The following is a 22358-nucleotide window of genomic DNA, read 5'->3' as shown; positions in this document are numbered from 1 at the left end:
ATGTTTTTAGAATTAAGCCAATTCTCAAAAATAAAAATGATAATCAACCGGGCAAATTATTCCTGGTAATAATATATACACAATCTGCATAAATTAAAATTAAAATGTTTAAGCATATTGTATAACCGGGCAACCAGTTAGTGTGTGTGTGTATATATATATATATATATTACACACCCGCACCAACCTGATGAACGTCCCACTTTTAGATGCATACTATATGCATTGATTGACATTAAACTAATCAGAAAAGCGAGGTGGTGTTCATTCTTATACTTAGAGGAAATTGGCGGTTTCATGCCGAAAGTTTTCAATGACACTGTCAAGAAGATTATTGATTGGCCTTTTTGACTTGGAACAAAGTGAAGTATCTATTCATTTTTTTTCTCTCCACGGTCAGTAGAGAAGAAATCCTTCTAGACCAAGTCAATTTAAAACAGTACCTCTTCCAGGAAGCTAGATTTCGCTCACATTAAAAAACAACCTTGTTTCTAACTACCCTCGTTGGAAGACAAGTGAATAAAGACTGAGCAGCTTCAATTATGAATGTTGTATATCGTAAAATATTTTAAGTACGTCATGATTAGTCATATCTGCAGGGTTTCTCGATACGCCTTTTACTTACAAGGAGCATTGTTACCACATCTGAGCTGATGCATCTCCCACTAGTCTCTCTCATTGATAAAAAGTCTCCAATCTAATAGGTCCTGCATTGTCAAAGTTGCAACCCCTGTCCCATTGCTGTGCTTAGTTTACAAGTACTTTAATGGAAGGTGTTTTGACAAACTCTTAGCAATAGTACACCGCACCCTCAATGAAAATACTTTCCCGAGAGCAGCACAATCCCACCCCTTCAGAGGTTCCTAGATTCTGGAAAGCTTTCTACTATAATAGTTTCTTCCTTTGAATTTCTACACTTTGGAATTCCCGCCACATTTCCTGCTTAACCGACTGTGTAGAAATTTAGATGTAATACGAACAGATACCTCACTGCTCAACTCCCCCTCACTGTCCCTGTAGGCATGATTCCAAATAGTAGCTCCTTATGTTCATGTGACAATATACTTTGAAAAGCAACATTTCTTGCAATGACCATTGTTAATCAAATATAATTTTGTATTGCCATTTGTAATAAAGTGCAGGGAACTAAGTATTATGGTATCCGTTCGATGCACAGTTAATTATAAATAGGGATTAGTTGCCAAAATACCACATTTACTCCAGACATTTGACAAAGCACTCATAATTCAATGGAATATAACCTTTAGCATTTCTAACAAGCCAAAGAGTCTAATAGCTGAAATCCCTTTATAACTTACTTTGATTTATGGCAAATCAACTTAGTTGATATTATAATTGATCCATTAAATATGTTATTTTATTAAGGAGAGAATTTAAAGACCATACCTTTCATAATAGCGAACATATTTGTTCATGTTGGTAATGTTTAAGGCTATGAACCCGCTCTAAGTTTTTAGTCAAGTACATAAAACGACAATATTTTAATACAACCTAATAAATTTTTTTTTAATTAAAAAAAAAAAAAAAAAAAAAAAAAAAAAAAAAAAAAAAACCCTGCAACAATTAACACTTTCCTTCAGAAACATGGAGCCCGTTGAATTTTAAATAAATTTTCGAGAAAGAAAAAAAAAAAACTTGGTGATTGGCATTCGTTTCCTATTGCAAGCTATGAAGGCAAGACTTAGTCAAAATCCTATTTGTTAACAAGGTAAATGCTTGAGCCTACATTTAGTATATTTGCCATGAACCTCCCATCAAAATGAAATCTGGGCTCAGGCTATTGTGAAATGTAATTATATATACATTTAAAAATAAAATGAATGTGTGCTCACTTTTGCATTAAATATTAATCCTATTAATCTTTAATTGTGCATGAAACAAGTACCATAATACTTAATTTGCTACACCTTATAACACAAAATTTCAGCTGGATCGATCCAGTAATTTCAATGAAAAAGTGAAACTAGCAGACAAAGATTAAGAGAAAAGTAGCACACACACTAACATTATATATATATATATATATATATACGCACACACATACATACATACACACTCATATCTCAACTTAAGAAAATATCCCTTATACACCTTAAACTAAATAAGAGCTTGATATTTCTCTCAACAAGAAACAATATTCAAAGTGTGTAAATATTCAAATAGTACAGACTGCATAACCCTTGCTTCAAAATAGATTCCATGCACAAGCATCCTTACAGTGGGTATCCATTGTCTCGAACCTAACAGAAACCTATTCTAGTTAAATAACATCTGTTTTCAACAATCAATTTCAGTCAATTCCAGCATCCATTAGATCACTTTCCTTCATCCTCCCACACTTTTCATGATAGTGATATTACATAAGTGAATGCAATACCAATTTTAGTCTGCATTAGTATCCATTAGGCTATACCCAGTTTGTTAAACAGCTAGAACCGTCAAACACTTCATTACACAAAACAAAATGATATAGCAAAACTATCCGCTCTTCACCATTGAATTGTAGAGTGAAAAGCCACAATCTGGATTATTCCTCAGAATTTTCAAGATGAGAATACTAGTTCAAAATAATCCAAATAATACATGTTCTGATGCTTATGCAGTTTATAAACCCTGTTATTTTGACAGTATTTTGGTTGTTAAAGATGAAACTACTGAATAGTTAAAAAAAAACAAAAAACAAAAAAAAACTTCATATCCTCATGTTAATGGTAGTCTGAATAACATTTTAGCAGGGTCTGTAACCTGCACAAATACTAATGTTCTTTGAATGTTGCCAACCATGCAACATCAGATATCCATGCTGGTGATTAAAAAGCTCAGCAATTTTCATGTTTTTCTGCAAATTTTACACCTCTCTCTCTCACACACACACTAAAAGCTTAATATTTCCCCAGCAAGAGGCAATACAAAGTTTAAATTGATTTATTTGTTTGCTATTCACACACCATGTCATACGAGGCTAATAAAATCCTTTAAAAAGAAAACACTGATTACAACTGACAAGATCAGGTTCAAACTTGCTAAGAAAACCAAATTAATTGTTACAGATAGTAGAAACATTAAATAAAAAAAAACATACAAAGAAACAACAAATACCCAAAGACTTACCGTAAGAATGCAGGTGTTGACTGTCGTATTCTCCTGGATAGAAACATTGTAGTAACTATGCGTGAAACTGGGTTGGTTATCGTTGATATCACGAATGGTAACAATCACTAATGCCGTGGCAGACATTGGAGGAACGCCGCCATCAATAGCTTGGACGGTAATCCGAGGCTGCGAATTTGTCTCGCAGTCAACTTTGGCATTGGTTGTGATAAGTCCATTGCGAGAATTTATTGTAAACCAATTAGAATTGGTTTCGGGTGTGTGAATGATCGAATAGGTTATGGTAGAGTTGTTGCCTTCGTCTTTGTCCTCCGCATGAACCTGGATCACGGACACACCTTTTTGCACAGCCTCCTGCACTTCTGCATGATAGACAGTCCGCGTGAAGTTTGGCTTATTGTCGTTTATGTCATCGACCCTCAGCAAGAAGGATAGACGGCTTTCTAAAGGGGGAGAACCCGAGTCTCTTGCGATCACAGTTAGGTTGTAAAAGGGTTTAAGCTCACGGTCCAGTGGCATCTGGACTAACACCAAATACACAATGCTGTCTTTAGTCGTTAGATTGAAACGACCATCTCCACCAATAAGAGAGATGTTTATATTGATGTTGCCATCTGGTTGGAGGGCAGCATCTGGATCACTGACAGATATTCGGGCTACATAGTCCCCAGGTTTGGCTCCTTCTGAGATTCGGCCGACAGTCTCATTGCCAGTAAGGAAAGTCAGATGGATATCGGGTGGGTGCTCGTTAATGTTCAAAATGGATATCGAGACAGCGGCTTGGGATGCAAGAGGTTCAGAGCCATTATCAGTTGCTATGACAACCAAGTCGTAGATTTTCCGAGTTTCAAAGTCAACTGGTTTCTGCAAACTGATGACCCCAGTGACCGAATTAATGGCAAAGTGCTCCTCCATGTCAGATTTGTGGTCAATTGAAAAACGGATCTTTCCATTCTCTCCGGAATCAGAGTCTGTTGCCGACACGCGAAGGATGCTTGTTCCAACAGTGGAATTCTCCATAAGCGTTGCATTGTAGAGACTCATTGGGAACATGGGGTAGTTATCATTGCTGTCAATTATGCTGATATTCAACATCAAGTATGAAGAGCGTGGCTTATCCCCACCATCAAATGCTCTTAGTTTCAAACTGTAGAAAGGGGTGCGTTCGTAGTCTAGCTTTCTATTGACAGCCAGATCGAGCAGAAGTCTTTGGTTTGTGACCTTTGTTATGAGCCTAAAGACGTTGTCTGTATTGCCAGAGACAATTTCACATCCACTTATACTATTCTTCCCAATGTCACTGTCGGACACGCTTCCTAAGGGTATCTTCATATCAGATGCTGTCTCGGAGAGTCGTTTTGATAAGAAATTCGGATGAAACACAGGGTCATTATCATTAACATCTAGAACCTCAATTTTTATAGTGAACTGTTTGTTAATTGCTAAGACAGTGAATTCATATGAACTGTGCTCTTCCCTGTCAAGCGGAACCCTGGTTCGAACTGTGCCAGCAGTGGTGTTAATTTTGAACATTCTTTCCAGCAGATTTTTGTTTGCAGCAGTCCAGTATATGTTCCTTGGGTTTGTACTGAATGTCCCAACAAGAGTATTGTTGGACAGGTTCTCCTGCACTCGGAGCAACGTTAATTCAGGATTGCCATGAGCTGCCGTGGACAGGAAGAACACGAGGCAGCAGATGAATTTCAATGGGGATACAGCAAATTTCTCCATCACAGAATCTCAGCCAAAGTCGTATTCTTCCTGAAAAAGAAAAAAAAAAAAATTAATTAAATTTGAATCAGAGTTTAAAGTCGGACTAGATCATTTTAAATATTTTTCTCTTATTGATAGGTCACATCTTATCAAGGTTTTGGGTCTACTTGAGGATAATGCTTAAAAGAATGATTGGTTAGGCGGTGATCACTGCTACATGAGAATTAGAAATGGTGGGCAGAATTAGAAAAATATGACAAAAAAAAAAAAAAAAAAAATTTTTTTTTGAGTATTTGTTTATATTAAACTGGAAGACGACCATGTTGTCGGTTCATAATATCGTGTTCTACAGATGGGATTTTTCAGGAAAGAAACATTGGTGCAACTTTACTATAGTGTGTCCTCCGACCCAATCGTGTATTTTCGAACAAAGGCATTTTAGGGGAAAACATTATTTAAATGTCATGTCGCAGTTAGTATAAATTCCAAAACTTACTAAAAATGGTCCAGTGTAAAATGTGTTAGCACTGATTTTCAGAAAAATGTGTGCAATATTATTGAAAAGAAGGAAGATGGCCGACCTGAAAGAATGTCAGCAGATTCTGTACAAAGCAACTTAAATGATAGAACGCAGTTATCTCCCCACCCCGTTTTCGGTCTTCAAAAGAGTTATTTATAGTAAAAAAATCGCAAGTTCCAAAATTACTGTTTTTACTGGATCATTTTTCGTAATTTGAAATTTATACTAATTTTGACATGACATGCCACGTGTGAAAATGTTTATCTAAGAAATGCATTTTTCAAAGAAACGCTATAGTAAATTTGCACCGGAACACTGTTCCTGGCAATTCCGTTTGAGTTTTGGTAAAGTAGGAGAAAAAGTTTAAGTTAGACGAGTTATTACTATGAATTAGAGCTCAGTCAAACAAATACCATGAACATAATAGAGTAGAGGAAGGACGATAGCAACATCTTTGATAAGATTAGTTACCGTTAAAAAAAAAAAAAAAAAAAATGGTATCTCCTGTGTCACATTCAACTACATCCAGTGGTGAGACTGAAATTTGGGAACTTTTAAAGAGGTTTACAATCTCTTCAGTTTGACCTGGAGAGGTATTACTTTTCAGAGTACTAGATCTAAGCAAAGTTCTAGTAATTCCACCTGGCGTTATATACATAAAATTACATCATAAGTAATAAACGAAAACGTCATGAATAACGCTTCTCTTCGCCCAGTGCTATTTTTCATTATAAATGTACTTGAAGTGGAAGCAAATAGGATTCAAAAATTAAGTCAAAGGACTGATATGCTGTAAAGCAAACAAAAAAAAGACGTTAAAAATGGATAGATTTTAAAAAGTTATGTTAAAAAGAAAACAAAAAGTATTTTTGCAGCATTTTATACTCATAAAAAATATGAAGTCTTACACAAAGGAAAGGCGCTTTGCCTTAGTAGCATTAAATGTAACCATATATTGAAATTCACATCAGAAGTCTGCCAAATTTCATATTATAGATTTAATAGTAAACATTACTCTGGGTGACATAAGATTTTAATGGGAATACAGTTGGGAAATTTGAACAAAAGTATTCTTTACGCCCGTCTATATAAGCCAATATAATTTTTGTTCAGGTGTACGTTATCTTTTATACAAAAAAAAAAATATCGAACACCCAAAGATGAGGATTAATCTGATATTAGTGACTTAACCAATTTTAAAATGAATTGTTTTGATATCAAATTGTCTCAGTCACGGAAATAGTACAATCTGATATGCGTGTCGAAAAGTGACATTCGTTTTAATGTTTATTTAAATATTTAGCTGACAATTACATTGATAGAGAAAACAAAAATGTATCAAATATAATTTAATTGCTACATTTCTAAAATAAGATTCACAAAATATTAATCACGCCGCCCGGCGTTGGCTGGTTGTAAAATATGCTTAAATATCATTTTAATTCATATAGATTAAATATTATAGAGTTTTATATCGATTATATTAAACCTAATATATAGCAGCGAGATCAAAACCAGTGTGTGTGTGGCTTGGATGCTAGCAGCTAAAATCAAAACCAAAACGTACAACTCTACCCTCTGAGCCACGCCTTATATATATATGTCATCGCTATTTTATAAGATGGACGTTTAAGTCAAGATTCAAGCAAGCAACTTCCAGAGTCTTATTAAAATTTACCTCAATAAATTTTTTCCTTAATAAAAAGTTTTTAATAGTATTGACCCTGACAGGCATTTCAATGTAAATTATACAGACTGATGTAGAAAAACACCGTGGAATTTCCACGATGTTTCTGCTAGTCTATACTTAAACGATAATTTATAAAGCAGAATATGGTTGGCATGTACAAATGGGTCGCGAAGACATGCAAGTTTTGATGAATGTGGTTTCTCCACTTACATTCTATTCACCTTCCAACAATGAAATGATTGTTTCAGCATTTATAGCGCAGAGAGAAAGAGTTGCCTTTAGCTAAATGTACTGAAGCAGGAAATCCAAGATGACATAAAAGGAAAGACATTAACCTCAGACAGACAAGTGGCTCTCGTTTACTCCAGACACATCTTTAATGCATTTAGACCCTCGTTTGGTCACAAACACATCACCTCCTATTTGCCTTCACGATTCAACAACTTTATGCGTTTTCTTTCTCTTTCTAATCGGCCAAAGAATTAGGTTTCCTTTCGACAGTAAATGAAATGAAAATAAAGTTCAAATTGACAGTGTGAGATCTGCCTATATATATATATATATATATATATATATATATATATATAGTAAACATTTTTTTTATATTGTTAAACTGCACCAAACAAGTATCTTCTCATCCTTGGAGGACTACAATTTTAGTATCATTTGAATTCTTCGCACTATATCTTTAATGTGATTTTAACAAAGTTTTGATCGATGTACCTTATCAAACTGAAATCTGCTGCACGGAAATTCGAATGGAACCCCTTTTTAATCCACGCCGGTAACATGCTGTTGCTCCGTCAGACACGACTGGGTAAAAGTTCTTAATTTGCAATTGTATTTTGAGTGTCTACTGAACCTTGAAAATCCAAAAGCGTCTAACTTGCAACTGAATTTTACCAAGTATTTTATCCACTACGTCACAGGTCGAAATACAAATCAATTTTCATATCAAATATTCATAAACGTAATACAGTTTACATGTTCTATTTTATTATTAGTATCTAATTGTTTTATTTTTCATTTTATTTCGAAAACCGGTATTATATTTGCGCAAAATAAGTTTCAAAGACTTGAATTTGTAGGATAGTTAGAGCATTCATTTGTACTATACGTAAATGTGGTTGGTTTTAAGGACTACTTGCTCAAAAGGTTGATTTAATAATAGATGAAACTGTATCCGTTCATTCTAGATTTTCACAGTATATTGAAAACCTAGACATAAGTGTTTCATAATATACATAAGACAGTAATAATTAGAAGACACTTCAGTCTCCGACTAATACACATTTTGAAATACCGTTATTTTGGTTCTATAAATGGACTCCGAAATGGCATCTTATGAAAGGATACCCATTGCTTTTCAAGAAAGCCAGGAATATATATATATATATATATATATATATATATATATAACTAGCAAAGATATCCATGCTTCGCACAGAACTTTGCTCGGGTACCCGCAAAGCAGGTACCCGAACGTGCAACTGAGTTCCGACCTTAACCTTGAAAAATGGTGTGTGCCATCTCTAAGTCGGAGATGGTCATCATGTCAGGTTTGGTCATGATCGTTCCAGTGGTGTCGGCTGTAGGAGAATATATATACAGAGACTATGACCTTTACCTTGGAAAAAGTAATGCACTATCTCTAGGTGAGGGACTATCATCATGCCAGGTTTAGTCATGATCGGTACAGTGATGTGGGCTGTCGGAAAATTGTACACAGGCACACACATATATATATATTAGTATACATTTAAAAAGGCAATACAACAAGGATTTAAATAAAATACATCTTTTTTTTGTATGACGTGCGTTAAGTGAATTAGATTGTAATCCCGTGATATCACCTGGATATTTGAAGACAACACGCAGACTATTTTTACTGCTATTTTCATTCGTTTTAAAACCATGCGACGAAGAAAAAAATATCCTGAAGAAAGTGTATGACGTCAAAAAATTTTGCTTTTAACCAAATAAATTTGTTTATTTCTTTAAAAAAATCTGTTTTGTATTGGTTTATAAATGGACAACTAAAATTAAAAACAGTGGTCATGATTAGCATCAGTGTCCCAACCACGTTCACTGAAGATACCAGAAGTCTTGTGCAGTCGCAGGGTTTTTTTTTTCTATTGATCTATACACATGGGTGTCTTAAAGAATGTTCAGAAGCTATGGCAACAGGGACGCTATTTGCCAAGCAAATTGGAGAGAAAGGCACCCAATCATATTCAAACTATCCTCTTTCCCATAATTTCTCAGTACTAGGATTTATACTTTAGTTCTTGAGGTATACAGACAAGGATTTGGCATCCGACTTCGACACCACCACTTTCTTTTTAAGCATTTTGATAGTGAAATATTATTCTAGTATTGTAGACACAACTGACAGTGATTATCACTGGCATCATAGCCCCTACTAATGTCATATTCACTAAAGATATTCCAGAACTTTGAATACATGTGCACATATTTGATTTTCATAGATACATGCACACAGCGCTAAAACATTGACAGTAAATTAATTTATTGCTAGTTTTTATTCTTAGAGCAGACAAAGGTTTAAGCAATAAAGACGCCAGCAGTAATTTATAATAATTCCTTAATACAAGTCGATTTACCATTTACGAATGCCTAAAAATAGTACACATTTTTCAATTTTGCTATTTTTCCATCGTTAATAAAAACAAAGATCCCCCCTCCAAAAAAGACAATTTGTTTTATTTTTTAGTTTGAGTAAAAGTAAAAATAAAGTAAAACAATATTTGAACTAAAAGAGTAAACAGTAAATTATTTTACGCAGACAGCGTGACCCCTCATCTGAACAATGTTACAGGAAGAAATTATAGATACTTCCAACTAAATCTGACAATAGAAAATTATTGTTTAGGGTCAGAGTAGGGATCTATCTTTCTCATCTTCATTTTGGTTTGCTTCCGGCCTCCAAACAATGGATGGCATTCACAAATAATAAGTGGAGCCATAAATACATCTTCATTGGCATAACGTTCAGCTTGCATTGTAGATTGAAGTTCAAATGTAGATCTGCAGGTCATGAGGCACATATTTTAAGTGGTAACATAATTTAGTTTTCAGGAATATGAAGCTTGAACTATTGTAAGCTATAGATAAAACATACTCTGCTTCGCTAAGAAATATTAATAGTCTTGATGACTGACCGTTATTTAACTAAAATCAAACGTGGGTTATTCCAGCCCAATTCATCCAGCCCCGACACACCCCCTCTTGGATTTTTTTCATATTTACACCATACAAACTTTGGGTTAAAACTAAGAGAAATCTGCAATTTCAGCCCAGTTGGATTTGAGGAACATATTTTTTTTCACAGTCGGTTTCGGCCTGGAAATCAAAAATTGCTATCTCATGACGTAGAATTTTCGACCCCCAGCGTTTTACAAAATTTGCATTTTTGTTGCAAAGAATAAAGCTCTGGAGCTAAATATTCACACAGGTAAGGTTTTGAGGGCAAGGAATCCAGAAATCATGGTTAGAAAGATGGCAAATGAGGAAGTACCTTATTTTTACCATTTTAGGTGGTACTGCAGCACTTTTTTAGAGCTTGTTTGGGGCAATATTTTGTTGAAAAAAAAACATAACTGTGGTGCTTTGCCAGACTTCTCCTTTGGATTTTTAAAGTGACTTTGGGTTGGAAATTACAAAAATCAAATAAAACCTTTCGGCATATTTGACATTTCCAGACACTAAAGCCTCAAAATTGGCATTTTTATAAAAAGTTAAGGACTTTTTGGTGAATTTGGCAACAATCTAATCTTAAGCTATGATCAATATCTAAAGCTGAAAAAGGACTTGGATCGATCCATTAGAGCCCATTTTCATGATAGAATGTCGAATTACATCATATAAAAGGATATGGACCCCTACTTCACAGTCAAAATGGACAAAAAATAGTCGAAAATAAAAGATTTTTGACACACATATGGACAGCAATCTTAATTATGTACAAGTTTTGGACATTTGAGTTTTTCAAAAAAACAACTTTTGGCCATTATCTTTTGATTTGCAGATAGCAACAGCTTAAAATTTAGAGGAAAGATGTAAGGTAACATTCAGATATGAATGAAGTCACATTTTCATTTGAAGCATAACATTCTGCTCATTATCATGCTGACCCTCTCTTTCCTTCTCTTTTATGATCTAATTAAAAATGTGCAGTAGAATAGCACTGATCATGATAACAGTATTCTTTAATTTGTATGTGTTGATGAATTGTGACTAGGGGTAGTGTAGAGTCGACTCAGTTTACCAAAAAGTCAGTGGGAATAAGATATTGTGTTTTTTATTTATACCTTCAGGCACACATCATACAATCGTGCCATGCAGTTCATAATTTTTGGACAGTTGGATCATGGTTTCTAAACCATTAAATCAGCAAATCCTTTCAATCAATGCATTTAAGCTGTTCAGAATCATGTCCACCTGAGTAATCAAGTTTGAGTGTCAGAGCAAATTCCTCTATGATATGATACCTGAATAATGTCCTATGCTTCTTTTTTCAAATGTTGATTTAAATGTTCTTTTTCTTGTTCAGTTTCACTCAAAAGACACTACATTGACTTCAGTTCTGATTGTTTCATGTTGATTCAAATGGATATACCTTTTCTTGATCAGTTTCACTCAAAATGACATTACTTTAGTTGTGAAGTAGAGAATTCATGCTATGATTTCTTGCTGTTATGTTGTTTTTATTGATCAATTTTGTTCTGTTTCTGGTGATACATTTTCAACAGTTTGTTCAGAGTTATTACCTGAGCATGATGTTAAATACTGTCAAAGACAAACAGGGAAGTCAACATTTGTGGCTCTCAAAAACATGATATATATTTGTAAAGGGTAATCTTCAGCATAGAAACACTTTCACATGAAACCCTTTTTGATAAATGGGTGTGTCTCTTTGGCTAGTTATGATAGTCTCATAGTTATATTTCATCGCTGCTATGATTAATTTTCTTCTCTTTCAGGCTATTTACTTGTTGCATTGATCTAATAATGCATTCTTTGGTGTGAACTTCTAAGTTTGTCAATAATCCAAGTTTGTTTCCTGTCACTTTTTTATGGTTTCTTACTAAATTATTACCTCAAGGCATAATAATGGTTAAAATAGAATTTCTTATACACCAGAATAGCAGTTCTGTAGCACCTTGAAATACATACAGTTGAATTTCACTTTAGAAATGGTCTTCTGACCATTCAAATTTGATAATGAAAAAAGAATTTCTAAAGTGTGAAATTCAACTGTATGTATTCAACTAAGAAGATAAATATTACTTTTTGCAAATTTCATTTCTTTGATTACAGTGCCTTTGTTTCTGATCAAGAATGTGCTACTGTTACATCATTTGTGTATTATACTGTCTGTAAATCTCTTAATGTTGCAGTTGAGTATTGCATATTCTGCTCATTGTGAATTATTATAATTTTTATTATCAGATTGTAATAATTATTCCAGAGCAATAAATTAAGAATGTCTTCTGAATCAAGGAAACGAGAGGGAGGATATACATCATCCATGACAAGTGCTCCTCAATGTTCGTTTGGATTACTAATGAAGAGTGCATGTCACCACAATCTGAAGCCATCTTCAACACCAATAACTGCATTAGAGCATGATGTAGGAACTGTGCTCAAATTAAGAGCTGGTGTCACACTCACTGATGAAACTGTTGCTAACATTTGCAGGTATCACGAACCTCATTTGGGGCATTACTTTGAGAAAAAATATACAAAGTGCTGCAACATCTTTTTGAAGCACAAAAAGAAGATAGAGGGTGATCGTGCTATCAAGTTAGACATGGCTGAGATGCTAAAGCAGAAGGGCTACCATGTTGTTCCTGGCTGGAAGCTTTGCCGTCACTGTGAAGCAGCTGCCAAGAAGTTAGAAGATCCAAGTGAAACAGAAGAAAGTGACAATCAAGACCTTGAAAATGAGTCACAAATTGAGCAAAAGAGAGAGAAACTGAATGACAGTCTAATGATGTTTGATATATCTCCTATAAAGACTGGTAGAATGCAGAATCGCACAAAAATCAATATTGTCAGAGAGAAATTAGAAAGAAGCTATGAAATGCAAGTAGAGGAAGCTGCCAAAGTCCTTAACATCTCTAGCCCTGAATTAGGAAGCCCTATTAGCAGCCAAACGAGTCAAATGGATTTAGTGGCAAAGGCAAAGGATGATGATCGTTGGATGCAATGAAGGCCAAACTTGAGAATAAAGAAATGAAAACCAGTGAGAGGATCCAGTTGATGACTTTAGCTCCGGAAAGTTGGTCTCGAAAAAAGGTGTCTGAATATTTCAATGTCTCTGAATATATAGTATGTGAAGCACGGCAACTGAAAAAGGATCGAGGTATTCTTTCATTGCCACAGAAGAAGGGGAGAGGTCTCTCAAAAGAGGTTATCAATTCTGTCTTGGCTTTCTATGAGGACGATGAATTTTCATGGTTAATGCCTCGAGGGAAAGATTTTGTGAGCATCGGTAACAAAGTTCATGTCCAGAAACAGCTCCTATTATGCAATCTTAAGGAGCTTTATGTAGCTTACAAAGAAAGCTATCCTGAACACAAAATAGGTCTTTCAAAGTTCTGTGAGCTCCGTCTAAAATGGTGTGTCACCATCTTGACATCAGGTTCTCATTCAGTTTGTGTTTGCACCCACCATCAAAACAGCAAATTGCTTGTTGACTGCTTTGTTTTAACTGTCAAGACTCAGCTCAGAAGGAAAGCTGAAGAATCCAGAGATGAGAATGCTGCTAATGTACCAACTGAAAGTCACAATTTTAATATCACTTACAAAGATTTGATGGCCTTGATCGTTTGCGACACCGATAGTCTTGAATGTATGGTCCACCGTTGTCCTAAATGCCCAGGTTTCCCTGCTCTAGAGAAGTATATCAGAGATAAATTTACTGAATTGGAAATTGACAGTGAGATGTCATATAATCGGTGGGAGAGTGTGGATAGGACAATGCTATGGACACAGATGGCTGATGTAGATGACTTCATAGAGATATTGGTATACAATGTTGATAATCTAACGACCCATTCCTTCACAGCAAAGTGCCAAGCTCAGTATCTAAAAAAGAGAAGAAATAACTGAGACCGAATGTATCCTTCTCCTGGACTTTGCGGAAAATTATCACTACGTGGTGCAAGATGAGATCCAGAGATATCACTAGAACAAAGACCAGTGTACCATGCATCCAGTGGTAATTTATTACAAAGATAACAATAGAAAACTTCAACGGATCTCATTATGCATCATTTCAGATGACCTTGAGCATGACACCTGTTTTGTGCATGAACTGCAAAGAATGGTGATGTTGTACATCAAAGAGAAATTTCCCTGGATCAAGAGTGTAGAGTACTTCAGCGATGGCTGCGCTGGCCAATATAAAAACTTCAAAGCATTTCTTAACCTTTGCCATCACTCATCAGATTTTGGAATTGATGCAACTTGGGCATTTTTTGCAACTAGCCATGGCAAATCACCCTGTGATGGAATTGGTGGGGCTGTCAAACGCAAAGTTCTCCGTGCCAGCTTGCAAAGGCCAATAAAAGACCAAATACTCACCTTTCATGCTGTTGCAGACTTTTGCAGATCATCGATCACTGGTATCATGTTTCTAAAGATCGGCAAAGAAGACATGGTTTCAGTTCGAGAGAAACTTCAAATGAGATATAAACTGGGAGATACTGTGCCTGGTACAAGGAGCTGTCACTATTTCAAACCAGCTTCTCAGTTTAATATTCAGGGCAAGCAATTGAGTGCTGACACAACGATCTTTATCGACCATTCTTTCCTGGACATGCCTGTGCCATTAGATGAAACTCTGGAGTTGCTCAAATGCAATGACTACATTACTTGCATTTTTGATGGATATTGGTGGTTAGCATTGACTGAGAGTGACAACAGGGAAGAGAAAGATCTTACTTGCAACTTCCTGCATCCACATGGACCATCACATAAATTCCACTGGCCAACTAATAGGGATCGAGGCTATATTCCACTGAGCAAGGTCGTTATGAGAGTGCAGACCCCAAGTATTTCAGTGAATGGTAGAACATATTTCATCACCGAGGAGGAGAAAAATAAGACTCAGGACTATTTTGACAGATTAAGTCGATAGTTGGAGTTATAACAAATGTCTGTTTTATATTTGTTTGACAGTTTTTCTTACGATAAACTAGATTATGCATCAGTCTTTTATTTTCGACTATTTTTTGTCCATTTTGACTGTGAAGTAGGAGTCCATATCCTTTTATATGATGTAATTTGACATTCTATCATGAAAATGGGCTCTAATGGGTCGATCCAAGTCCTTTTTCAGCTCTAGATATTGATCATAGCTTAAGATTAGATTGTTGCCAAATTCACCAAAAAGTCCTTAACTTTTTATAAAAATGCCAATTTTGAGGCTTTAGTGTCTGGAAATGTCAAATATGCCGAAAGGTTTTATTTGATTTTTGTAATTTCCAACCCAAAGTCACTTTAAAAATCCAAAGGAGAAGTCTGGCAAAGCACCACAGTTATGTTTTTTTCTCAACAAAATATCACCCCAAACAAGCTCTAAAAAAGTGCTGCGGCATAACCTAAAATGGTAAAAATAAGGTACTTCCTCTCATTTGCCATCTTTCTAACCATGATTTCTGGATTCCTTGCCCTCAAAACCTTATCTGTGTGAATATTTAGCTCCAGAGCTTTATTCTTTGCAACAAAAATGCAAATTTTGTAAAACGCTGGGGGTCGAAAATTCTACGTCATGAGATAGCAATTTTTGATTTCCAGGCCGAAACTGACTGTGAAAAAAAATATGTTCCTCAAATCCAACTGGGCTGAAATTGCAGATTTCTCTTAGTTTTAACCCAAAGTTTGTATGGTGTAAATATGAAAAAAATCCAAGAGGGGGTGTGTCGGGGCTGGATGAATTGGGTTGGAATAACCCACGTTTAAAACATATGTATATCAATATAAAGTCAATGTGTTTTATAGAAACAGAATATATTAAAACATTTAAATAAGTTACAATAAGTGTAGTTTTCCCTTTTTTTTTTTTACAGAATCTAAAAAAACCATTGAAATTTTATTTCGATTTTATCCAGTGTCGCGAAACAATCAGATCCATAAAAAAAAAAAACAAAAAAACTAGAATTAGGACATAAATTAACGATAGTCATCTTCAACATTGTTTTACGAAACGAAGAAAATCTATTAAATTTAAACATTCATAAATTTATTTTAAGATTTAAACATTTAATTAAATTTAATCGTTTTTTTTTTTAATTTAAAACTGATTTCGTTCAAGTTATTTGGCATTGTACATTTTTAGGGAATTCTTTCATCCGATCACAATTTAGGTCTTATCAAACTTGAGAATCTATATCGAATTTAGATCAGAGCTCTTTATATAATCCAGAGGTAGTAAATTCTTGTTCCATCAGCAATGATAGAATAAAGGTTCTGAATAATTCACAATTGTGTTCGCAGTATCGCCTATACTGAGGATTGAACCATGGACCGCCAGAAGACTCACTTAGAAATCATTTGTATTAGGTTGGTGACAAAATATCGTTTTTGACCAAGTTGAACATAAAAAACGACATTTTTGCACCAACCTAATACTATTAATATTCATGACACCATTGGGTTTTATGACTATGGCTAACAGAATAAGAGCAAGGTGCCCCTGTGGATTAAATAGATAGTTCAATTCAACATTCCATGCCGATCTAAGCACTTTTCATTGGCTATACAGGTTTCAGAATTTACTTCACAATTCTCACATTTAGGCCGATGTAAACTGCAACCTTCTTCAAATGTGTCTGGTCACACTTGAATATCTGTACGGAATTTCAAAAGGAATCCTTAATTTATTCTTGTTCCCGTTTAGACATGATTGGGTTATACTCTTAATTATATCACTACAGGGTGGAATGATAAAATTGTTGCCCTCGAAAAGACATTCAAATTCCGTTTAACAAAAACTGGTTTTCTTTTTTGTTGCAGACCATCTACTAGTTGGCGAGTTGTGTACAAATCCCAAGAGAGAGTTTTTTTTTATCATGTCTGAAAGTGACACAATGTTCAACAAACGAAATCAGAGATGCACTGCTGTACAACTCATGCTCTCTACCAATCCAATTTGTGACAACAGGACCTTTGTCAAAATGCAAATCTGAACTATTCAACATTTGAAGGCACAGTTCAACGAAGTTTCCGGTCACAGTTATGGGCTTTGGCATGATTTCAAGTGAGGGCCACATAATGCCACCTCACATCTTTGAAATTGGCTATAAAGTAAACCCTGAAGTATACCTGGATGTATAAAGAGTGTGGTGATCTTCTGGTACAATCAGGTGGCCGCTGGCAGAACCTGGGTGTGGCAACAGGACTCAGCGCCGACCCACAAGTCCAAAGAGACCCAGGCTTGGCTTCAGAAGGAGTGCTACGACTTTGTACCCTTCTCTCACTGGCCCCTTTTCTCCACTGACTCGAACCTGCTGGACTACTTCGTAGTATTGCTCGCACCGAGGATAGAATCTTCAACCTCCAGAAGACTGTCACATAAAACTGATTATACTCAGCACTTATATCCGTTGCACCATGAAGAGAACACTAGTCTGAATATCCAAAAATCTCAAAATTCTGAAAGAACCATCTACTTTACTAACTTGCATAAATACCAAACCTGAAACCTCCCTAAAAAAATGTAGTCGTTTTAAAGTTTATAATTTAATTGTTTCGTTCATAATCTAAAAACAAAATGTTAGGGATTGGAGAAGATGGGCCTGTCGTATCTACCTAACTTGCATAGTATATGTAATAAATAAGGAAATGCTTTTTGCTTTTCTAAACCTATAAAAGAAAAAAAAAGAAAAAAAAGAAAAAAGAGCTTTATTCCTGCAAAACAGAATATTGTATCTGCATGTATGCTTTTCAATAAGCTTTTACATTTTTTCACCCATTGATATTTTTCTTTTAACTCACTAATCTATGAAGTATAAAAAGCTGCACGATTTGACCATTTTTTTTAGTGTTTTATATACTTACAGAAATAGATTGTGTAGTGTGAATGATCAAGGTAACTTTGAACATATATATACATACACACACACTAAAAGTTGAACTCTGAAAAACAAAAGTCCTACCCATGTAAGGCTATTAAATCTAAATCCATTGTCTGTTCAAAATTCCCATCAACTTCACATTATTATGATTATTGATATGAGCAAATGCTTGCTTTCATTTTTCCTTTGTTTTTATTTTTCAATATCACAATTATAGTGAATGCTATAATCAATAGAAAAATACCAAAGTGGCATTAAAAATAAAACAAAAACAATGGTAAAATGCGTTGGCAAAATTCCTCAGATCAGTCTCAAGTAAACCAGATGAAGGCCACACTTTATAATCATTACTATTGATTTTCTATTCACATTATTTGTAACGATTTGGCTTTGCTTGGTTGTATTTTGTTAGGGGGTTGGAGGAAACGTTTGCAAACGAAGATGATTTTCTGTAATGGTTACTGGTGCGAATTGCGGAGCTGGATAGTAGTGTTCAAGTTCATTTGGGGTCGCATCATTGAGAAAGGTATGAATCGTTCTGTCTTTAAAAAAAAATAAAAACTATGCGATTTGACCTTTAAGTTTAAGTGTTTTACATACTTACCTACATAAATAAAAATAGTCATTCATATTATACACAATCTAAGTTAACTTTGAAATAGCGTGCATATGGTTACTGGTGTGGACTATGGAGCTTGATATAGTTAAAATTCCTTTGAGGGGGGCATATTTTTTTATAATCTTGAGAAAGGTATAAACCAGAGATCCGAGGTTTTAATAAAAAAATTGGAGTTCAATGAAATTCATTATTCAGAATCTTGCATTTAAAGTCGAATATTAGCTACCAACTCTAGAGCTTTTATCCTTATGTATGAAAGGGGTAAACTAAACTTATGTCTTGGTATAACAGCTTGTATAGAAAAAACTGCTTCTGTTTACTGTACTATTACCTGTAATCTTTGATTTCGTCCTATAACTCTGATATTGCTTAAGTGAAGTGCAGTTAAGAATTGTGCAACTCTTGCTTTAAAAAGTTTATAATGACGATATTAGAGGGTTTCCTGAAATTAACAACTATGTCCAATCTCAACATGAAGTATGCTTGCTTAATTTGTTAATTCAGAAAACATCAGAAACCTTGAAAGGATCAAGGTTAATAACATAGCCGTGTCAAGATGGCCGATATTTGTTTATCCGTTCGAATAAATTGGAGGCCTTGATGAATCATAGGCTTTAGTATGAGAGGACAAAACAAAGAAAAGATCTCCTGACAAAGGAGTGTTAGCTTTTTAGTTTAAAACAACAAGTGACAGTTATGGAGGAAAAAATGAAAGAGAATAACGTTTTTCTTCTAAAGCTTAGACTTCCCCCCAGGCAATAATCTGACCAAGAAGAAATAAAATCAAAAAGAAAAAATATGTAGGTAAAGAAAAGATGTAAACTATACTGTCTCCCAATTCCAAGATGATAATCAATTGTTTGCCGTATTGCCAGTGGTAATGTCCAGAAACATAATTATATATCCTACCATCCTCAGGAATTGTATAATTTCACTTGCTAATAATTCTAGATTAATTATGCATGTATGAGAGGTAGGAAGAGGTGACATTTATTTTCAAGCAATTCAGCATTTCCCCCGTTTCTTTAACATTCTTTTTAATAAAAAGAAATACGGCCAGTATGAACAAATGTTTTGAATTTAGCCTTGACATTTTAAAGAGTTAAACTGATTGCATATTTTCTCTAACAATAAAAACGTATTGAACACACCATGGGAGAATGTTTGAAAGAGTATTTTTTTTGTTCAATTGTATCATAGGGACCAGTGAAATATTGGAACTTTTCTGTAATACTTACCACAACATTGCCCCTAACTCCAATTATCATCCCAAAGGAGGAGGTAATGTCTTAGAGGGTGCTATCAGGACGAATGAACAGATAGTATAGGTAAAATATCAACAGCTATTAAAACGGAATATCTTCAGCCATTAGAGAATTTTTATCTTTTACACAAAATAGTCACCGATTATCAAGGCCCAGAAACCATTCGATAAGAGTTATAGTAAACACTGATAAACGGTAATGTGGAAATTAAGCAGAAATTGATTAAGAGGACGACTCCACAAGAATCTGTTTACATTGTCTCAAATTATATTTTTGTGCTAAAATGTAAATTTCTAATTCACTTAAATTTCTAATTCACTTTAAGACAGTTCAATGAATTTAATCGCTGGCAGCCATGATTTTTTAATTTTTAAAACGGAAGAGAATCTTTGAATATTGTTTATTTCCGTTTTATCTTATTTCTCTGATGTTAACTATACTGCATTCTTGTCGCTTAAAAAACAATTTTGATCAAACGTCAACTATTTTTTACTCTCTTAATCATAGAAAAGTAAGGGTCGTTTGCAAGCATTTCCTGTTCCTTGCGATAAATTAAAACAAAACATAGGTAATGATAGGTGTTGTTTGTTATCGCGACAACCTCCTCTCCTTACTATAAAAAAGGTCATCACACTTTATTACTCACTTGTAAATTCAGGCAATATCTCATTGATTAGTCAGAAGTCAATGGGTTCGGCTAATTTTCACTAAAAAGTGTTACTGATCCTGCAATATAGTTAACCTGAGAAGCAGTAGGAGGGGGGTAGTGTTTAGAATGGATACTTGAAGAAATCCAAGTGATTGCCCAAAACTTCTCCGTTAAAAGAAATGTCGGATGTACATTCACGTTAAAAACAATGTTTTACAAATCAGATCAGTTTTTTTAAATAAGAAAATCAAATTTTATGGCTAAACTACGAGCGATGGTCTCCCGACGTCATCTTGAAAACAGTCTGAAGGAAACAAGGGAAATAACTAAAAATTGAGATTTTAAAAGCCATTTTAACATGAGAAGCCCGTAAATAAATCGAATTTACTTAATGATTTTCTTTATTAAAAAAAAGATTACAAAAACTACTTGTTCAATTTACGTAATTTTTTTTTGTCCGTCACGGGTACATACATATACAATTTAAGAAAAAATGTTTTTCATAAGGGGAGGGGGTTTCTGGAAAAGCACCGAAATACATTTTGAAATACATTCTCGTGGGTTGCGGAGGTGGGGGTCTTATGTTAACTATTTTGTACTTTCAAAAACTGCCTCGGTCATTTCCGGAACGGACCGAATTCTCCGTTAATATTCAGTACTATAATTATGCGGATTCCCGTTCCTCACAAGTACTATAAAAACTATTTAAAACAGGACGCAAGGCGGAATCTCCCGAATTTACTTTGAAAACAAGTATTTACAAACACTTTTTTATTCTAATTAATTTTGCGCATTGCACTGACCTCCGATAGCAGAATGATTCTAAATTGAAAGTCAGATTTAGGACACTAAAGCCTACACATTCCAAAAATCATCTCAACTCCAAGGTGTACATTTTCTTTATTCATATACATTAATTATAATTTAAAAGCTTTTCTTTTTCAATTTTCATTGATTTCCACTCTTGTTGGTTTTAAATAAATTAGCATTTCTATAGTCTACGCAAATTTAGAAGGCCATTCGAGAAGGGCGTTAACTTCGGCTGCATGGACAGAACTCGCCTAAAATGAAAATTTGGATTTTAAACTGCACTAGTGATGAACGATCTTTTATTCTTTCTTCAAACTAGTTATCCACTTTCGGTGACCTATAAAAATTTTCAGTTTGGTACTGATGTATTTATGTTTCCGTGCTGAAATAACAGTTAGAAAGCCATTCTTAACACGGGGAGGGTGATTTGTAACTTCTGTGCTTTAATATGCAAAAAACATCGTAAAATGAATTTAACTCGAAAAATTTGAATAGCGTGGTAATACATGCATGAACATCAAATTTAAAATATCTAATACAAATACAATAAAAAAATGCGAGCATGAAAAGTAATATGGTTAAGCTTAAACAGAAAAGTAAAGGACTAGTTAAAACTGGAAAAGGACAAGGTATTCTGGTAAAAAGTATAAAATCAATATTGCAGCATCAAGAATGGATTATAAAATGTTAATTGAATTAAAAATTCTTAATGCTGCAATATTTAAGTTATAAATTTCTTATATTTTTTACAATATCTCGTCTTTTTCTTTTCCAGTTTTAACTAGTCCTTTATTTTTCCATATTACTTTTCATGCTCGTATTTTTCTGTTGTAATCCATGATTTTTCCAGGCTAC

General features: G+C 34.5%; 1 protein-coding gene across 2 annotated transcripts in view; it reads right to left on the bottom strand.

The window, feature by feature from the left end:
* LOC145260201 (protein dachsous-like) overlaps positions 1-22358 on the bottom strand; it is a 610187-nt gene that overhangs the window by 477312 nt on the left and 110517 nt on the right. For both annotated transcript variants that reach the window (XM_080118031.1, XM_080118027.1), the window contains exon 2: positions 3133-4893. In XM_080118031.1, the coding sequence (XP_079974157.1) occupies positions 3133-4863 (1731 nt within the window). In that variant the 5' untranslated portion in view covers positions 4864-4893. The remainder of the gene's footprint in view (positions 1-3132; positions 4894-22358) is intronic.

Source organism: Euprymna scolopes, chromosome 3 (assembly GCF_053919585.1).
Source record: "Euprymna scolopes isolate OS-2025 chromosome 3, ASM5391958v1, whole genome shotgun sequence".
Taxonomy (NCBI): Eukaryota; Metazoa; Mollusca; class Cephalopoda; order Sepiida; family Sepiolidae; genus Euprymna; species Euprymna scolopes.
Note: the sequence above shows the minus strand (reverse complement) of the source record. Positions and strands in the feature narration are given on the sequence as shown.